Source organism: Ambystoma mexicanum, chromosome 1p (genome assembly GCF_040938575.1).
Source record: "Ambystoma mexicanum isolate Mex_15411 chromosome 1p, UKY_AmexF1_1, whole genome shotgun sequence".
In the NCBI taxonomy this organism is placed as follows: Eukaryota; Metazoa; Chordata; class Amphibia; order Caudata; family Ambystomatidae; genus Ambystoma; species Ambystoma mexicanum.
Window position 1 is genome coordinate 709817041 of NC_090921.1, and position 19405 is coordinate 709836445.

A 19405-nucleotide genomic window follows, 5' to 3' on the forward strand; every position below is an offset into this window, starting at 1 on the left:
AATGCACGCACCATGGGAGCTCATACCATTGACATCCATGATCTGCTACTTGATCAACAACTTGACCTGCCATCACAGAATCTTGACTACACCCTGCGTCAGGCCCATCTCTTTCACTAGCAATCCCTCCAGACTACACAATCTTCAGGACAGAGCGCCAAGATTCTATAGGGGGTAGAATAGCAGTAATTGCCAAAACCACCATCCAGCTTAGGCCATGCCTTATAGACCCTGTTCCAGGATATGAATTCCTGTTCTTGAAGCTCACTACCAACCCTGATATGATATGATATATGATATGATATGGCATTTGTAACGCGCCTATACACAAGTGTTTCAAGGCGCGACGAGGCAGGGAGGGGGGAACAGGGGGAGGACAGACAACGATCCTACTAGGCCAGGTGTCATTCAGACCGCGCAAGTGCAGGGGTAGGGGGAAGGGAAAAGTGCAGTACAAGGTAAGTAGAATAGAAATAAATAGATAAATAAATAAATAGGGCCAGCTGGTGGCAAGTGCAAGGTAAGTGCAGACAAGTGCTGGGAAGGGGGGGGCTGTAGGGATACAGAGAACAGTCCCGCAGTGCAGGGGTTGCCAGGGAGGCAGTGCAAGTGGAGAGTGGCAGGGCCCAGGACCGAGGTCGGTGAGAGTGGCCAAGTTTCAGATTCAGTGCAGAATTTTGTGAAGCATTATCAGGGGAGAGGGAGAGAGAAAGCAGAAGCAAAGAGGAAGGTTTTGAGGTGCTTCCGGAACCGGAGATGGTTCTCCTCGAGTTTCAGAGAGGCAGGAAGGCTGTTCCAGAGGGAGGCTCCTGCCGCGGAGAGAGATCTACCCCCAGCTCGTTGCTTCGAGAAACGGCTGACCCTGAGGGAGTTGGAGACGGATGAGCGAAGGGCTCGGGAAGGAAGATATTTAGGAAGAGAGAGTTGCAGGTATTTAGGCCCCAGGCCCCAGAAGGCCTTGTGGACAATGCAGAGGGTTTTGAACTTAATCCTCGCAGCCACTGGGAGCCAGTGTAGAGATTTCAGTCCTGGAGAGATACAGTCCCTGGGCTTGAGGCCAAGGACAAGTCTCGCAGTTCTGTTCTGGATGAGTTGCAGAGGGCGGAGAGTGGAGGCAGGCAGATTACGATAGAGACTGTTACAGTAGTCCAGCTTCGAGAGAACCAGGGCTCGGGAGACAGTGAGCTTCTGGGGGAAGGAGAGGAAGGGAAGAATACCTCTAAGGAGGTGCAGCTGGTAGTGTGACTTCTTAGAGACGTCAGATATATGAGGAGAGAAGGAGAGTGTGGAGTCAAAGATGACCGAGGTTTTTTGCCTTGCAGGTAGGAGCAGGAAGAGGCCCAAGAGAGGCTGGCCAGAGAGCTGCAGGGAAGGAGGGAGTGGGTGTGCCGATGAGTAGAATCTCAGTCTTACTAGCATTAAGGCGGAGGTCGTTGGCAGCACACCATTCCTGGATAGCACATTCAACTTCCTCCTTATCCACAGACAACCTAATAACACTAACAATCCCGACCTCGACATCCCCCTGCTCATCACTCCTCTCTTGAAACCACTCACCAAATTAATTATCCTAGGAGATATCAACCTCGGATTTGATGATAAATCAGACTGCAAAGCCACTGCTCTCACCTCTGCCCTATATGACATGCACTTTACACAAATGATCAATTCTCCTACTCACATTAAAGGAAGAATCCTTGACTGGATGCTGACGTCTAACGCAACTATAAATATAGACTCCATTTCTGAAGTTACCTTGTCTGACCACTTCCTAATACGTTTTGACCTCCTCATCACTAAGGTGCAGGCCCCACCACCGGCCAGTCACAACCCTATCTCCATCAGAAACACCGAAAGCTCACTGCAGAAAATCTCTTCCATCTACTTGCTGACATGCTCAAGAACCACTCACCCACAGATACTAACCCTGACAGTATCTCCACGCTTTATCACACATGCTTGTAATCCACTCTTGATATAGTAGCCCCCCTCACTTCCAAAATACCACACAAACTGAAGTGAGGCAACTTCTGGTTTAATGAAGCAATCATACTCTTACACCGAAACAAAAGAGCTTTGGAGCACCTTCACAAAAAGAACCCTTCCACCAATACAACTAACACGCTTAGCTAATAAAATGTACAAATCCACAGTGGTAGCTCATAAAGCTACCTCCCTTAATACACTCATCACTAATGCATCTTCAAGTACTAAAGAACTATTCTCCATACTTAGGGAATTATAATCACCCATCCATACAGTAGCACTGGCCCACACAAGCAAAGCCTGGTGTACTAACATTCAAAATGCACTGGCACACAAAATCTCCACCCTACAAGAGAACATAAAGAACAAGAGAAAACGTCTAGCTGGCAGAAGTATGCCATCACACTTACCTAGTGCTAACTCTGATACCACTGCTTCCCAAATCAAATTCAGTGAAGTATCCCAAGACCAGGTCTTAGCCACCATCACCACCTTTAAACCTTCCAACTGCAAAGGTGACAGCTTTCCCGCTTCCTTTACTTCCAACACAGTCCCGTCCGGCATCAAATCGGCTTGGGTAACCCCAGTACTCAAGAAACCCTCCCTTGAACCTACCATCCCCACTAACTATCGCCCCATCACTACCGTCCCATTCCTACTGAAAATAATTGAACGAGTACACACAAATCCAACACTACCTGGAAAATAACAACCTGCTAGGAGCTAGACAATCAGGTTTCCGCCCGAAACCTAGCACTGAAACAGCGCTACTAGATCTAAAAATCCAGATGGACGGCATCCGAGATTCTGCTAACATAGGCATCTTACTATTGCTCGACCTATCAGCTGCATTCGACCTGGTAGATAACGACAAGCTGTGCCTTGCACTGGCCGACAACTTTTTCCCCGGAAGCCACCCTTTGGATCAAATAATTCCTGTCGGAACGTACCTCCAGAGTCTTTATCAGCGATGAGGCGGCTGGCCCCATCACAGTTCCTCTAGGTGTGCCTCAAGGCTCCTGCCTATCACCTACACTTTACAATACATACACTAAAATACTATTTGTAGCACAAGACGTCATGGGCGTCATCTACACACAGATGACACAGATATTGATCCTTATCACTGGGGGCCAAAAACAAGATACTGCCACTATCAACGGGATTTACGCAATTATCCAAAATTGGATGGCCAACCATAGCCTATGTCTGAACGATGAGAAAACAGATCTTCACTGTAGGCTCCCCTGCCCGCATAAAATCTCTAGATGACAGCTACTCTGCTATAAATATTGATGGTACATCCATCCCAGTCTTGAAACAAGTAGAAACACTAGGCGTCCACCTAGATGCCAATCTCTCTATGACCAAGCACATCAACGCACTTTCATCGTCTGCCACCTATACTACAAAACTTCTCACTCATCCGTCCATTCCTCACACCTCAGAATTGCCTTACACTATCACAAGCCCTCATCCTCTCAAAACTAGACTACTGTAACATCCTTTTACTGGGTACCATGACAACAAATCTTGCCAAATTGCAACTAGTCCCGAATAAAGCCATACATGCTGCCTTTGGATTAAAACGGAATGAGCACATCTCCCATATTACAGGAGAAGTGCATTGGCTCCCTGTTAAAGCGAGAATGCTCTTCAAGACGCTGATCACTGCTCACAAATGTATCCTAATGATGCCCCCTCCTATTTGAACAACAGCATAACCCAAAAGGTTTCAACCCGATTCCTAAAATCATGTACCAGCATACACCTGAACATTCCCCGCTATAAGAAAAGAGCGGGAGGGTCTAGCTTCCCAGTAGATGTGCCCACGCTTTGGAACACCTTACCGCCACACAAAAAAAAAAAAAAAAAAAGAAATGAGCAATCGCACCAGTGATTCAAAACCAGTGATACCCCGAGAGTAATCAATGTAGTATGGAACGTTGAGATCAATTCATGAAATTGAATGTGATGTGTGGTAATTAATCAATAAAGATACAATTGATGATTCAATAAAAAGTAAACTGAATTTGATACGTGGTATGTTTTTTAACAAATAAAAAAAACTAGCACTGCTTAATTGGTTCAGAGAAGAAGTAAATATCTTGCGGATCTGCAGGGACACAGGGCATTATGAAGTGCATCCGATCTTGGGAGAACCACCCACAACTAACAGTGAACATGCCCAGGAACCTTTGTTCTCTGCTGGGAAAGCTCGACTGTTTCCTGGGAGAGCAGGGCACACTTCCTCTCAAGATGGGTTGTAGCTGGGAGCTTCAAAGTGATCTCTGCAAAACAATGACAAAGCAGCGCTAATTACTGGAGTCCTTTTGATCACAGGCAGACAAGAGGCGATGGGGAAGGGTTCAGGTATTTTGAATATGCCAAGGCCACATTTACTTCCTGAGATCCCACGCCCCTAACTTCCGTCAGACAAAGCACTCTGGATGCTGAAATCACAGGTTATAACCTATGCTACTACAACACAGGTTGCCCCCACCAGGCGGCTTTGAATGGGCCAACCTCTGTGGCAAAATTACTACATAATGGCCCACCCTTAATTAAACCATCTTTCAATCAACTTTGGATCAACTTGAAGATTTCACTGGCTCCACATAATATATGATATGATATTTTGTTTATAGCACGCCTATACACAAGTGTTTCAAGGCGCGGCGAGGCAAGGGAGGAAACAAGGGATGACAAGACAACGATCTTACTAGGCCAAGTGACATGGTGATTGTGCGAGGGAAAGGGAAGGGAGAAGTGCCAGGGGAAGGGGTGGCTGAAGTGTGGGACATAATATCAAGATATAGAAAAAAAGAGTGCAGCACAGGTGGCAGTGCAAGGGTTAAGTGCAGGCAAATGTTGGATAAGTGCAAGTAGGGGGACTGTAGAGGTGCAGATACAGCCCCCAAGTGCAGAGTTGCCAGGAGGCAGTGCAAGAGTGCAACTGGGAGGGCAGGGACTTGGGCCCGTGATTCAGTGAGTGACCAGGTAACCAGTGCATTATCAGACATGAGATCAGCAGGGAAGTGGAAGCGAGAAGGAAGAAGCAAAGAGGAAAGTCTTGAGCTGCTTCCGGAACCAGAAGTGGTTCTTCTCAAGTTTCAGAGAGGCAGGGAGGCTGTTCCAGAGGGAAGCACTGGCCGAAGTGAGGGATCTGTCCCCAACTCTTTGCTTAGAAAAGCGACTGACCCTCAGGGAGTTGAAGGTGGAAGAGGGAAGGGCTCGAGAAGGAAGATACTTCTGAAGAGAAAGCTAGAGGTATTTTGGTCCCAGGCCCCAGAAGGCCTTTTGGACAATGCAAAGGGTCTTGAATTTTATCCTTGCAGCCACCGGGAGCAAATGGAGAGATTTCAGTTCTGGAGAGATACGATCCCTGGGCTTGAGGCCACAGACAACTCTCGCAGTCCTGTTCTGGATGAGTTGCAGAGGACGGAGAGTGGAGGAGGGTAGATTTAAAAACAGGCTGTTACAGTAGTCAAGCCTAGAGAGAACCAGAGCTCTGGAGACAGTGAGCTTCTGGGGGAAGAAGAGGAAAGGAAGAATATATCTGAGGAGGTGCAATTGCTAGTTTGACTTATTAGAGATGTCGGAAATGTGAGGGGAGAAGAGTGTGGAGTCAAAGATTACCCAGAGGTTCTTAGCCTTACAGGTAGGAGCAGAAAGAGGGCCAAGTGAGGCCGTCCAGAGAATGGCGAGAAAGGGGGGTGCAGGTGTGCCGATGAGGAGGATCCCTGTCTTACTTGGCATTCATGCAGAGATATCAATATGAATTTCTGCACCTAACGGCGAGTACGCACCAAATCCTTGGCCATCATTTTCATAGCATCCATCTGGCCCTGCTTTGCCATCTTCTTGAAGTCTGCAATGGTCTTCTATTCTTGCTGTTCCAATTTCTGCCGATCTCGATCTGGTTCTATGTTCTTTCATCATCAGTCATTTTTATGACTGCCTTTTAAATGAGTACAAAATTACAAAAAAGAACATTGAATTTGTTTTGGGGGGGAGGGGGAGAGTTTCCCCCCTCCCAAACCTCTCCCTTTCCTGACCTATTTTTAAATATTCGCAACCCCCCAACCCTCTATCTACTCTTTCCCACCCCTCAAAACCTTTTGATAACCTTTTTCGTAATGTTGTACTCGTTTAAAAGTCAGCTGTAAAAAGTGACTGACCATGAAACGACGTTACACCCTCGATCCACCTCTCTCATAGCTCTAGTCAGTGCATGCTGGTTCTGCCTCAGCATCTACTCTGGGGTCTTACGTTTACCGAACAGAAAATCCATTGTACCGATTTGAATCGCAGATATGACTTCTGAATTACAGGTTCTCTGTAGGGGTAAACTCTGCCAAACGTCCCCAGTTATTAAAGTGAAGGTAAGGATTTCCAAGGAGGGTACATACCTTCTTCCTGAACGGTTCAGGGAAACATTTGAAACAAACTGCTGTTCAAAAGGCCTGGCTGTAGATAGACACTCAAGCTCGGGAATCTGCCTTATGAAGTGGCAAGCCTGGTCAGAGTCCCTGGCAGCTGTCAGGTCCGGGGAGGGCAGAAGGCGGACTTACCTTGCCCCAGAGACCCAGTGGAGGGTCTCCCAGCAACCTAAAAACCACATGAAGCAGACTTTAGCTCTGTCTTCCAATTCAAGCCACTGTGAATACTTTTATATCACCTTTGAGCCACTATGAATGTCCAATGGAGCTACCTTTGAACAATCTACACTTTGAACCACTTTAAGCGCCTTCAAGATGCATCAATCCGAACCTCACAGGTCTGCCCCAGGCTTCTTCGAGCTATGAGCCCCTGCTGCTTGTCGAACTGTCTTTGGACCCAATTGAGCAAGCTCACTGCTAAACTCGAATTGTGGCGTTTTAATGCATTGAGCCCCAATTGAAACCTTCGAAACTGTGTTGATTAGAACATTGCCACTTGTCCCAACAAGCGTTGAGCCGAAAGGTGTTGCTGCTTATTGAATGGATGGCGTTCTGAATCCTGTTCTTTGAACCAGATATCACCCAGAAACCCAGCTTTACACTGTCCGGCACCTGAAAGAAGACAATGCGCTATCTACACGTGGTTGTGTCCTGCTGGCCTTGTTCTATGGGCCGTAGTGACATTTAAGACTCCACTTTATTCCTTTGAATGCATAGTTTAAAACTACTTGTTTGACTTTTCTGCAAAACGGTTTACCTAATGACCCCTGTTCTTCAATATCATTAGTGCCACTTACTCCAAAATGTGCATTCACTGTGTATTCTTTATAGGGGTGGGTTGTTGGCGTTTTAATAGATAGCCTGTCCTTTTAGTTTAAATAAAGCCTTATTTTTAAAGAACCTCATTTACTGGGGACACAATCGGAGGTTGGTTCATTTTGTTAAAATAAAGCTACGTTACAACAGCAATAGTATGAGTGTTTTAAAATGATCGGTGCTCTGGAGAGGCTCCTCTTGTGAATTGTTGGCATTTGCTTTACTGCTCAGTGAAGGTACCATTACATAAGGTTGTTAATGTGCGTGACAGTATGGCTCATTAGAACATCTAACTAAGCAAGTGGTTAATCAAAAGGGTTGGAGAACAGGAATGGAATGCATTATTGGCAAATAATTTGCGGCGCGGGCAGGTGTGGCAGCCTCACAGCCAATTGGGAGGCTCGGAACATGTGCATTAACAGATGGTAATCCCGCCGCCCTGAGCCTCCTCAGGGCTGGCGGCCACCATCTACCCTCGCCAGGTAGGTGTGCCGCTCCCCAATCCCCTTCTCCAGATTTCCCTTTCCCCCACCCCCTTTCTTCCACTTACCTCTTTTTTGGCACCTCCTTGGAAGCGGCCGCGCTGGAAACACTCCGTTTTCCAGCCTGTCGAACCCAGATACGTGACATGCTGCCATGTAAAGGAAGAAGGGACTACCTGTTGTCCCTTCTTCCTTTACATGGCAGCCATTTTTTTTAAAACTTTATTTCCCTATTTTTCTAATGGCCGCCATGGAAAGGCAGAAGGCGCTGCGTGTAGTCCCTTCCCCTTTCCATGGTGGCCATTTTGTTTATTATTGTAACTAGTTCCAATGGCCACCATGCAAAGAGAGAACGGACTACGCACTCCCGTCCTTGGCGGACATTTTTATTTTCATCGTTACGAACGTGCAACCAAAAAAATTGCTTTTAGTACCCCAATCCAACGGGCCGGGTTTTGAATAGCAATAATCCCAGAGCTGGGGGGGCATTACCGACTCAGGCAATGCCCCGGGGCCATTGTTAACTATGTAACTATGGACCCCGGCATTACCTGACTCGGTAATTCCCCCCGTCTTGGGGATTATTGCTTAAGTATGAGGAAAATGCTCATTGTTGGATGCCGGCACATTGTTAGTCATGAACATGGGAACTGTATGACAAAGCAGTAGGCGGAGTTAGCCCCAAGCCAATGAGGACAGTATGGAGGGAGATAACAGCTATCTTGTAAGAAACAAAGTTAGACGACCCAAAATATGTAGAGACAATAACGCAGGCTTCTAAATTAATGGTTATTTGGATACTGCTTGTAACTTAGGAGAGCCGGGTTAGCAAAACACACACTACCACCTAGCGCTACTTCTGATTAAAAGACAACTGGCGGAATACAAATGCTCTCATTTGACATTATATCTGTGTTAGCCTTCAGAGATTCCTACAGATATGCATTTCAATTGCAGTGATAAACTTTAAATATGCAAATAATATGATCGACTTGTCACATTCTGTGCTTTTTGCAATTTACAAAGGACTCAATATCAGGTGTTGATTATCTGCGTTTTACTGAAGGCATACCCACTCATTCACTTTGTTTTTACTGTGCATAAAGATATGCCAATAACGTCATTATATCTAAAGGAAAAAGTGAAATTATTTAAATATGATTTTCTACATCCCATAGTACAAGCTCTTTCAAAAGTGGCTCCTGCTCAATGGGTGTTTAACTATACGCAGAAGGTACATTTAGTTCCTGTAAACAACTTTATTTCAATCCCAGAGAATGATGAAACCAATCCAGATTATTCATGCAGGCTGTATCCATATAAGAACCCTCAGAAATCCATGTCTGTCGCACCTCCTTTAGAAGAGATCAAAGCACAATTTAAAACAATATAACTAGAATGTTGAACACCATGGGAGCTAGATTCTGTAAAGCAAGCGTGTGGCTGAACTAGACAAATGGGGATACAGGAGGTGAGGGGCAAAAAGTGCAAAATTAGAGTGACTTTCAAGGAGCACACCAGATTCCATGATGGGAAACTGTGACAGCAGAGTAAAAGGTTACTTGATAGAGTGAGTTTTCTTAAGGTCATTTGTGTGAGAAGAGAGAAAGCGTACAATTCCCACCTGTTTCCTGAGGTATGTGATTATTTGGTGGGTTTGGGACAGAACACCATCCTCCAAGGTCTGCAGGGCTGGCAGGGTGCCTGAGGAAAAAAAGAGTTTTTACCTCAGGTGAGAGCAGATGACATTACAGCACATACCCCCTCAAAATGCAGACATGCTGGGCCATTGCTCGAACTTCATCCCTCGTTCCCGTTCAGACACACTCCTTTTACTGCGTCATGTCTACTTTTTTTTTATATTAAAAGGACAAATGACTTACCCGTGGTAATGTTCTTTCTACTTAGATATATCCATATTCTGCGTTGCAGACTCAGAACTTTTTCAACAGCAGAGGTGGCTATGTAGCATCGAATCAATGTCCTTCAACGGTTAACATTCTCACGTCTGTGCGTGACGTCAATGATAGTATTAACATGCATTGCACCCGTTGCCTCATTTCTTTGTTTTTCCCTCATTCTGCACAGCCGACTTGAGGATTAAATAACCTGCATGGGCATTGAAAGAAAGAAATATGTTAAAGAATTCACCCACAGTCAGTGGGTTAGGCTGTGAGGGTGACGAGGAATCCATGGGAGGAACATCTAAGAGAAAGAACATTACCAGAGAAGTAATTTATTCTTCTAATGGATTGTGTCCTCCCGCAGAGTCCTCATTTTAGATTGACTCCCATAGCAGTTTTGGGAAAAGTGGATTTTTTAAATACTTTTCCTCACTATAGATTGATATTGTGCAGAACCCCTCTTCCAAACCGAGCGTCCTGGACCGGCAGAGTCCAAGCAGTAATGCTTTAAGAAAGTTTGGAGGACCAAGTTACAGCATTGCAAATGTCCTGCACTAGAACACTTGTTTGGAGAGCCGAGGTGGTTGCCTGGTGGAATGGGCTCTTGGGTTCTCAGGGACATCTTTTCAAGCAATGGAGTAGCACTCCGAAATGCATAAGATGACCCAACGCGATAAGGTTTGTTTGGTTACAGCTTGGCCTAGCATGTAGCCAGCATAACCAATAAATAGTTGGTTATCTTACCCGACATTTGCCATCCTAGAAATGTAGACAGTAAGGAGCCCTTTTTGTTTCAAGTCTGTGTAACCTCCCTTCATCCTTAGAAAGGTGAGGAGGGCGTGGATAAAAAGCTGGTTATTTTCTGTGTTAGATGGAATTTAGATGGAATTCAGACTTTACCTTGGGAAGGAAGGTGGGACAAACCTTCAAAACTACCTTTTCCTTGGAAAATATAGTTAATGGTGGTTTGCATGACATAGCTTGTAGCTCACTCACTGGGAGCAGAAGTGGTGGCTACGAAAAAGATACTTTTCAAGGTCAAGAACCTGAATAGATAAGAATGGAAAGGTTCAAATGGAGCTCCCTTTAAAAAACAGTTAGTCCCCAATTCAAATCCCAGGACAGGACCAGAAAAGGGACCGGTGGGAAGGTGTTTGTGAGGTTGTATACGAATTGTTCCAACTCCAATTGTTCGAATCACAATTGACCTTTGCACAATTGACCGAATTGTGAAGGTCAATTGTTACATATATTCAGGGGGAAACCCCCTGCAACCCCCCATTATATATATATATATATATGAAAATGAAAGTGAATCAAGACCGCAAAGTCTTGTTTACTTTTGTAAGCTGCACTCCCATCAACAGACGGAAATCCAAAATGTCCAGCAACAATTGCTCACCAGAACAGTTCACTCAGAGGGATCCAACAAAGGACGGCTGCTCAGCAATCAATTTGGCTTTTAAAAAGTTCAAGTTTTATTTAGATAAATCTAACAATAAAAAAACGGCTTCCCAGTCGCAAGGAGGCCGACTAACGCGTTTCACCACACTCCTGTGGTATATATATATATATGGTCAATTGTGCAAAGGTCAATTCAGACCCTTGACTTTCAGTCAATTAGGTCATTCGAACAATTGTATTCGAACAATTTGGGTAATACCGTTTGTGAGACCGTTTAGCAATGTTAAGACAATCGGCATCTTAAAGTAAGAGCCTTGTTCTGGCGTGCGCCTAGAGATGGATAATGCTGCCTGATATCCCTTGGCGGTAGCCACCTGCAGCCCCTGATGGTTTAGGTGCAGTGAAAAATAAAAGCACTGCAGGTGTATTACAAGAGAAATTATCTTTATCTTTGTCTTTACACCAGCTGCAAAATGTGTTCCAACGGCAGCAGTATAGTGCTTTGGTTGCTGGTCTTCTGGCCAAATGCAACATCTCCATCATGTCTTACGGGAGGACCCAATCTTTATATCGAAGCCTCTCAGAAACCAGACGGGAAGGTTCAGAAGTCCGATACCTGAGTGAAGAAGATGGCCTCCCTCTTGTGAGAGTAGGTCCACTACCTGGGGAAGACAGAATGGAGGGCAGATGGACATGTCTCGAAGGTTTCGGTACCACTTCCTCCTGGCTCAATCCAGAGCAATTGGTATCATGGACTTCCCAAACTTCCTCAACCTCCCGATGACATGAAGAATGACAGGGACTTGTGGGAACGCGTACAGAAGTGGGAAATTCCAGTCCACTATGAACACGCCCCCCAGAGCTCCTCTCTGAGGAAATTACCTGGAACAGAACAGGTTGCTCTTTATGTGGATTCTAGAGGCGAACAGATCCACTTGAGGGGATAACATACCAAATGTTCTTTCCAATAAAATCTCTTCTCTCCAAAGTAAAATTGCTAATAAAAAGGCTACATCCCAAATATCGAGTGAAACCATCCAATGCTGGAGCTGAAGGGCCCGGAAGATCTACGAAAGGGTGATATCTTGAATCTGTCCTTCCTGAGGAACTTGTTCAAGCATCTTCCGATATACAATCAACTCAGCCCCTTGAGACTAGGACAACTACACCCTTTAGTTTCAAGACCATTTCCATAATTGACACACAAAAAATAATTCTATCCCTCAAACCCTCAAACTGCAAGGGCGATACTTGCCCAGCGCAAATAATAAAGGGTGCACCTAGGGATCCAGCCCCTTTCATATCTAAGCTCATAAATTCCTCCTTTACATCAAATACGGTACCTGCCAACCTTAAAGAATCCTGGGTCCTCCCCTTACTCAAAAAACAAACACTGGACCCTACCATCCCCACCAACTATCAACCTATCACCACCGTGCCGTTCTTACTTAAAATCCAGGACTATCTGGAAGTCAACCACCTACTAGGCTCACGTCTATCTGGCTTCCGCCCCCTCCACGGCACGGAAACAGCTTTGCTAGACCTTAAGACACAAATTGAAGAACTAAAGGACAACGGAAAAACAGCTCTGCTACTCCTATTGGATATGTCTGCAGCTTTCAACTTGGTCGATCATGCGATTTTATGCAACCACATTAAATCTGCCGCTAATTTCACTGGACAGGCTATAGCTTGGATCCAATCCTTCTTAGCCAACCGCACTATGAAAGTCTTCTCCACCTTAGCCTCCGCTGACCCTATCAAAATAACCCGTGGTGTCCCACAGGGATCTTGTGTCTCCCCGACCATGTACAACATCTTCACCAAGCCTTTGTTTGACAAGTTGGACAGACTGGGTGTCACCTACACTAACTATGCAGATGACACCCAGGTCCTCATACCCCTTTCGGGCAACTTTGAGGCTGACTCAGCCTTGGTGAACAAAATGTACTCCATCATTCAGGCATAGATGGCATCACATGGCCTTTGCCTGAATGACGATAAAACAGAGTTACTAATCCTAGGTTCGGAAACTAACATCAAAAAGCTAGGCCCAAACTACACCTCCTTCAACATGGATAACAATACTATCAAGGTGATGTCTGTGGTTAAAACCTTAGGATTCTATTTGGACTCCTCTCTCACACTCAAAAAGCAAGTCAACCCGCTGGCATCCACCACAACCTATACCTGCAAACTAATCTGAGCATTCAGACCATATTGTTCTAATGCTAGCTGTATCACCCTAGCCAATGCCCTTATTATGTCAAGACTAGATTACTGCAATGCCCTGTACTCAGGAGCCAGCAAATCCATCACAGATAAAATTCAAAGATTGCAGAATAACGCCGAGAGCAGCGTTGGATGTCCCCTATAGAGAGCACATCACCAAATTCAGGAAAGAGGTTAACTGGCTGAAAATAACAGATAGAATCCTCCTTAAAACAGCTTCTCTAACTTCCAAATGCCTGAACAACCTAGCACCTCCTTACTTAGCGGAAAGAATCACCAGGAGAACAGCGACCCACCCTACTAGATCTGCTAATACATCTATGCTGGAGAGTCCCAGGTTTAAATGTTTGACTGCCGGAGGAACCAGCTTCCATGTCAAAGCTGCGCAATGTTGGAATAAGATACCACTTGATCTCAGACTAGAACAACCCTACCCTACATTTAGACATAAGGTACTTAAATGGTTGCGCACCAATGACACTTAACCCGATTTACCTTATTCCTACCACTCCTGGCTTGCACCTGACCCCTGCACCTGATGAGTCATACTGTACTGTAGGCGAATATGTATATACAATTTCGTATGTCAATGTCTCCTTGGCCCTCCAAGGCTACGCTCTGTATTATATGTATTTATGCACCTTTTGTACTTACCTGTATGCACCTGTTTATGCTATTTAACCAAGCTACAAGACTTCTTGTACTGTTTGCGCCAGGCTACCGAAGGGTTTGGTGCGCATTACCAAATAAATAAACAAACAAACAAACTCCCACTCGTGGGAGATTGTGCTCTTGCTGCTAGGGGCATCCTCCATTGTATTCTCTTCTCTGGCTAGGTTAACAGCCGGCAGAGAGATCCTGTTTTGTAGCACCCAAAACCAAAGTTGCATTGCCTCTCTGCACAGTGGTCCTCCTACACCTCCTTTTTTGTTGAGGTATTGCATGGCCACTGTATTATCCATCATTATCACGATGTTCTTCCCATGTATGGAAGGCAAAAAGGCCATCAGCGCCACTCTGATCACCCTAAGCTCCAACAGGTTTATGTGTAGTCTTGATTCTAATGGGGACCAAATTCCACTGATCATGGGATCGGCAAGCATCTGTGACTACAGTTATTTCCGTCCAGGATTGCCAAAAAGATCCCCCCTCTCCCCCCCATCATCATCAAATTCTCTTTGCAGGCCCACCATAGGAGATCCTGTGAGACCTTGCTCGGGACCTAAAGAAGGTCTGTCATTCTGTCTGAGAATTGTGACCATTGGGATCTGAGGGCCCACTGGAGGGACTGCATCCTTGGGTAGGCTTCTGCCACTAGGAAAATGCAGGATGTCATGAGGCCCATCAACCTCAGAAAGTCGATTGCCGGTAGATGTTGGGCGTTCTGAAATCTTGTTACCATCTGGAAGATATGTTGAGCTCTCAACTTGGGAGGTGAAGCCTTCCCTGAGGAAGAAGACAGGACCACTCCAATGAATTGCAGCTTATTAGAAGGTGTCACCTGGAAATTCTTGAAGTTGAGGGAGGAGCCCAGTTTGTGGAGAGAATGGCAGGTGCTGTTGAGATGTTCCAGAGCATGTTCGGGAGAACAAGCTCCGATCAGCCAATCATCTAGGTAGGGTAAGATGCTGCCATCAACTTGGTTAAGACCTCCGGGCGGAGGGAAGCACAAAAGGCAGTAAACTGATCGTGAGAAATGTGTGAGGGGACAGAAATGCGATACGGACACAAAGGTGTAGTTTTCTCTATGTTTGACATTTTATTCAAATTAAAAGGGGGTGAAATAAATGCCTCTCTCTCCCTATCCTAACAAGAATGTTCCTACCTAGCAAACTAAAAAAACTAAAATAAAAGATGCTGTAGTGTCCAAACGTAACTGACCCTCAAACTAATACATATAACCAAAGTGTATAAGGTAAATATATCGAAGTTCAGTTCAACAGAACAGTGAAAAAGTTCAAACTTACAATCCCTCTCCCCAAGTACTCCTTGTGACCAGGGTTGGGTTCCCTTCCCCTTTTCCTGGATCAATTCAGGAAGTCCTTTGCAAAGATCTTGATTCACCAAAGTTCTATTCAGTTCAACAAAAATGTCATTTCCATTCAACTGGTCCTTCCGCTTGGCAAAGTAAATGGCTCTTTCACAAAACACTTGTTCAAACTCAAAACTGTTTCTTTCACAAAGTCTTCTTCCCAGGATATAAAGCAGATCTAAAGGTACCACAATATTCTTCCAATGGAATACCCTTGTCAGGATAGGACAGCAAAAGGTACCCAGAAGATTACCGAGCCTACCCATATCAAAGGGAGAACTCTGGACTGGCTAGCTGTGTACAACTGGCCAGTCCTGGTCTCTGCCATACTCCCGCAGCCCTGGACAGACCACTATTTGATCTCGTTTACCCTAAAGGCAACCCCAGCACAAGCCAACAGCATAGCGCCAGCTGTCCAATCCCAAAATAAAAAAAACAATCACCCCTGAAAACCTGATCGCGCTTATCACACCAACTTTGAATGCCATCCCGGATCACACTGATCCATTCACGATGGTGGACATCTACAATAAAATCAATCATCCCTCGACGCTATAGCCCCTTTAAAGCTAAAAAAGAGCAAGCCCCGGAAACACATTAACTCCTGGTTTTCGCCTCATCTCAAAGCCCTTAGACAGGAAAAGCGACGCTGTGAAAAATCTGGCGAGCTTCCCCCTCAGAAAAAAACAAAAAAAACGTAGTCTAGCCTCCCAATATAAAAAAGAAATCATACTGGCTAAGCAATCGTCATTTAGCACGCGAATCTCACAAGCTAAATCTAACACTAGAGAGCTTTTCACAATTCTTAAAGAGGTTGAATCCCCGATCCAAGTACCAGATTCGTGTATCAAAGATAAAAAATGGTGCACGGGCATTCAAAATGCCCTAGCGAACAAAATCTCATCCCTTAAGACTAAGATAAGTACCAAAAAAGAATCCCTGCTCTCCTCCACCAAGCAGAGTACCGTCTCCCACAAAAAGGTTCACCCGACTCCATCCTCCCCCCCAGCGCACAACCCCTCCTTTAACTTCCACAAAGTATCCACCAAAGAGGTAGAAAATACCATTCTCACCCTCAAACCCTCAAACTGCCACTGAGACCTATGCCCCGCTCAACTGATTAAGGATGCCGCCCGTGATCTCGCACCATTTATTACCAAACTAATAAATGCGTCTTTCCCATCAGGCACCGTACCTAATAATTTAAAACAGTCCTGGGTCCTCCCTCTGCTTAAAAAACCGAACTTAGACCCTTCCACCCCAACTAACTACCGCCCTATTACCACAGTACCATTCCTTCTTAAAATCATCGACAAAATAGCATACCAACAGATCCAACACTACCTTGAACACTTCCAGCTCCTAGGCGTTCGACAATCGGGCTTCAGGCCACAACACGGAACAGAAACCGCACTCATAGATCTCAAGGCACAGATAGAAGAGTTGAGAGACCAGGGGAAGACAGCATTATTGCTTCTCCTTGATCTCTCTGCGGCCTTCGATCTGGTCGACCATGAGATCTTGTGCAACCACCTACAAATAGCTGCCCACTTCTCTCAAGAAGCAACCAACTGGATCCAATCCTTCCTTAATAACCGTACGACGATGAGAGTCTTCTCATTATCAGCAGCAGCCGACCCCATCCCTATCACGTGCGGCGTGCCGCAAGGATCTTGCGTCTCTCCTACACTTTATAACATTTTCACGAAGCCCCTTTTTGATGATCTAGACGATCTGGGTATCACCTACACTATCACGCCGATGATACCCAGATCCTCATCCTGTTGTCGGGGGATTATGACAAGGATTTGGCCTTCGGTAATAAAGTGTACCTCATCATCCAGGCATGGATGGCCTCACACGGTCTATGCCTGAATGATGACAAGACGGAACTTCTCATTCTAGGCTCTACACACTACCTCAACAAACTGGGCCACAAATACTCATCATTCATAATTGACGATAACAAAATCATGGTAGCTAAGGAGGTCAAAACCCTCGGATTCTATCTAGACTCCACCCTTACCTTTAACAAACAAGTGAACGCAATGGCCTCCGCCACTTCCTACACTTGCAAACTCATCAGGGCAGCCAAACCCTTTCTCTCCCCCACCAACTGCACCACCTTGGCCAGGGCGCTGATCCTGTCCAGGTTGGACTATTGCAATGCCTTATATGTAGGCTGCAACAAATATATCTCTAACAAAATCCAAATCCTCCAAAATAATGCCCTCAGAGCGGCCCTCAGTATCCCGAAGAAAGCCCATATTTCAGATTCCAGAAGATCTGTCAATTGGCTATCCACCAAGGACAAGATATTCCTTAAATCTGTGTCTCTGATTCATAAATGCCTCCACCAAGCAGCCCCCCAATACCTCATCGCCAGATTTACTAGACCTACCCTCTCCTGCCCCTCGAGAACGGCCAATTCCAACCTTCTTCTGGTGCCCAGGTTCAAACGTACTACATCTGGAGGCAACAGCTTTCCAGTAAAAGCAGCGCAATTTTGGAACTCCCTCCCTCCTACTTGCAGGGAGGACCTACCCTACCACCAGTTCAGAGCCAGGACCGTCCACTGGCTCAAATCTCTCGACTCATAGAGACCCAGATTCGCCACTACCATGTGGCTCCTCATTGAATGTAAATATGTTTATAGTATTGCCCTTAATGCACATGTTCTACCCCTACTCATTGAATGAAAATATGTTTATAGTATTGCCTTTAATGTACATGTTCTACCCTTCCTATTTGGCGTGATACGTCCGGCAATGTAACCCTAGCTGGACCTCACCATACTGTATGTAACGAAGCTTTGCAACCCTCTTGCTGCCTTTGCGCCTGGCTACCCTTGGGTTAGGTGCGCATTACAAATAAATAAATACAAATTCAAAATACAAAGGTCTTTTGTTATGCAATAGTTTGTCAAAATAAAGATTTCTTTCCACAACACCTTTCTGCCACAACCACGCTTTTTCAAAACAACTGTTTCTTTCATGGTATACTCACCTGCCAGAACTACCTAAAACGGATCCCTTTCCTGGTTTACTCGCCTGATAGGATCAAAATAACTCATACAACTGGTCTTTTCTGTTAGTGGCAATGTTTGCTCCAGGGTTCTCCACACCAGTATCCCTTGTGAGTAGAGTTGGACAATGGCTGTCTGTCTTTATAGTCTCTTGGCTGTTGGCAATGTGGGTTACAGAGTTGTCCAAGTTGATATCTCAGAAAAGGAGAATTGTGCCCAGTTCCCACTTTACTGGTTTGATATTCAAAGTTATCTGCTACTGCAAAATGTTCTCGGAGCGCCCCAGGGTTACCTTTTAGTGTAGGCCAACTCACTGGCCTCCTTCGGCATCTCCACTTTGTTTCTTGCTGCTGCAGCGGCCCTTCTGCAGTCTGACCATACCGTTGATTGCTCCTGTGCAACCTCCGCTGCCTGCATGGCTCTTTTGCTCCACAGGCTTCGTTGAGTCTCTGCATCCTCTCCCACACCTGGGCAGCTCACGTTGGGTTAGGAGCAGGTCTCCTACGTGACTGGGCTTCTCTCTCCACTGCCGTCCACGACTGCTTCCTGCTGCGTGTACTCAGCAAAACCGCATGCCTTCTATTCCCATGTCGCTTTCTGCTTGTGTTCTTTCTTCTACTTCGGTGACCTCTATCCTACTTTGGCGGCCTCTCTCCTGACTAATTCAGCCTCTGCTACTACTCCTCCTCCTTGCCGTGACTCATTCAGGCATTTAAATGTCCTGCGTAAGTGCTGTGCTTCACATCAAATAGACTGCTTGTTGGTTTCAATAGCATCTATGATTTTTACTAACTCTTGGTCCCTCTTCCTCATCCCGGTACCACAGGCATTATGAATCCTGAAGTCCATGGTGGTTTTGGTTCATTCACATTCATTTAGTACTAATTATTTTGTAAACTGAATGCAATCAGAGTTTGGAGATGGTATATAAATGGTTTGTGATTTAATCTCAGTGTTGGGACTTCTAACAAAGACAAAATCTAGATAATTAGAGGACATCACATTCAATTCATGAACTCCCAAGGTACAAACCTTATTCTGTCTGAACGACTTTCCATAAAAAGGTTCTTAGGGTTGTTTCA

General features: G+C 45.4%; 1 protein-coding gene across 1 annotated transcript in view; it reads right to left on the minus strand.

Annotated features, from left to right (window-relative positions):
* MTX1 (metaxin 1) overlaps positions 1–19405 on the minus strand; it is a 205550-nt gene that overhangs the window by 112019 nt on the left and 74126 nt on the right. Inside the window, exon 3 of the mRNA XM_069650128.1 lies at positions 9351–9430. Coding sequence (XP_069506229.1) covers positions 9351–9430 — 80 coding nt within the window. The remainder of the gene's footprint in view (positions 1–9350; positions 9431–19405) is intronic.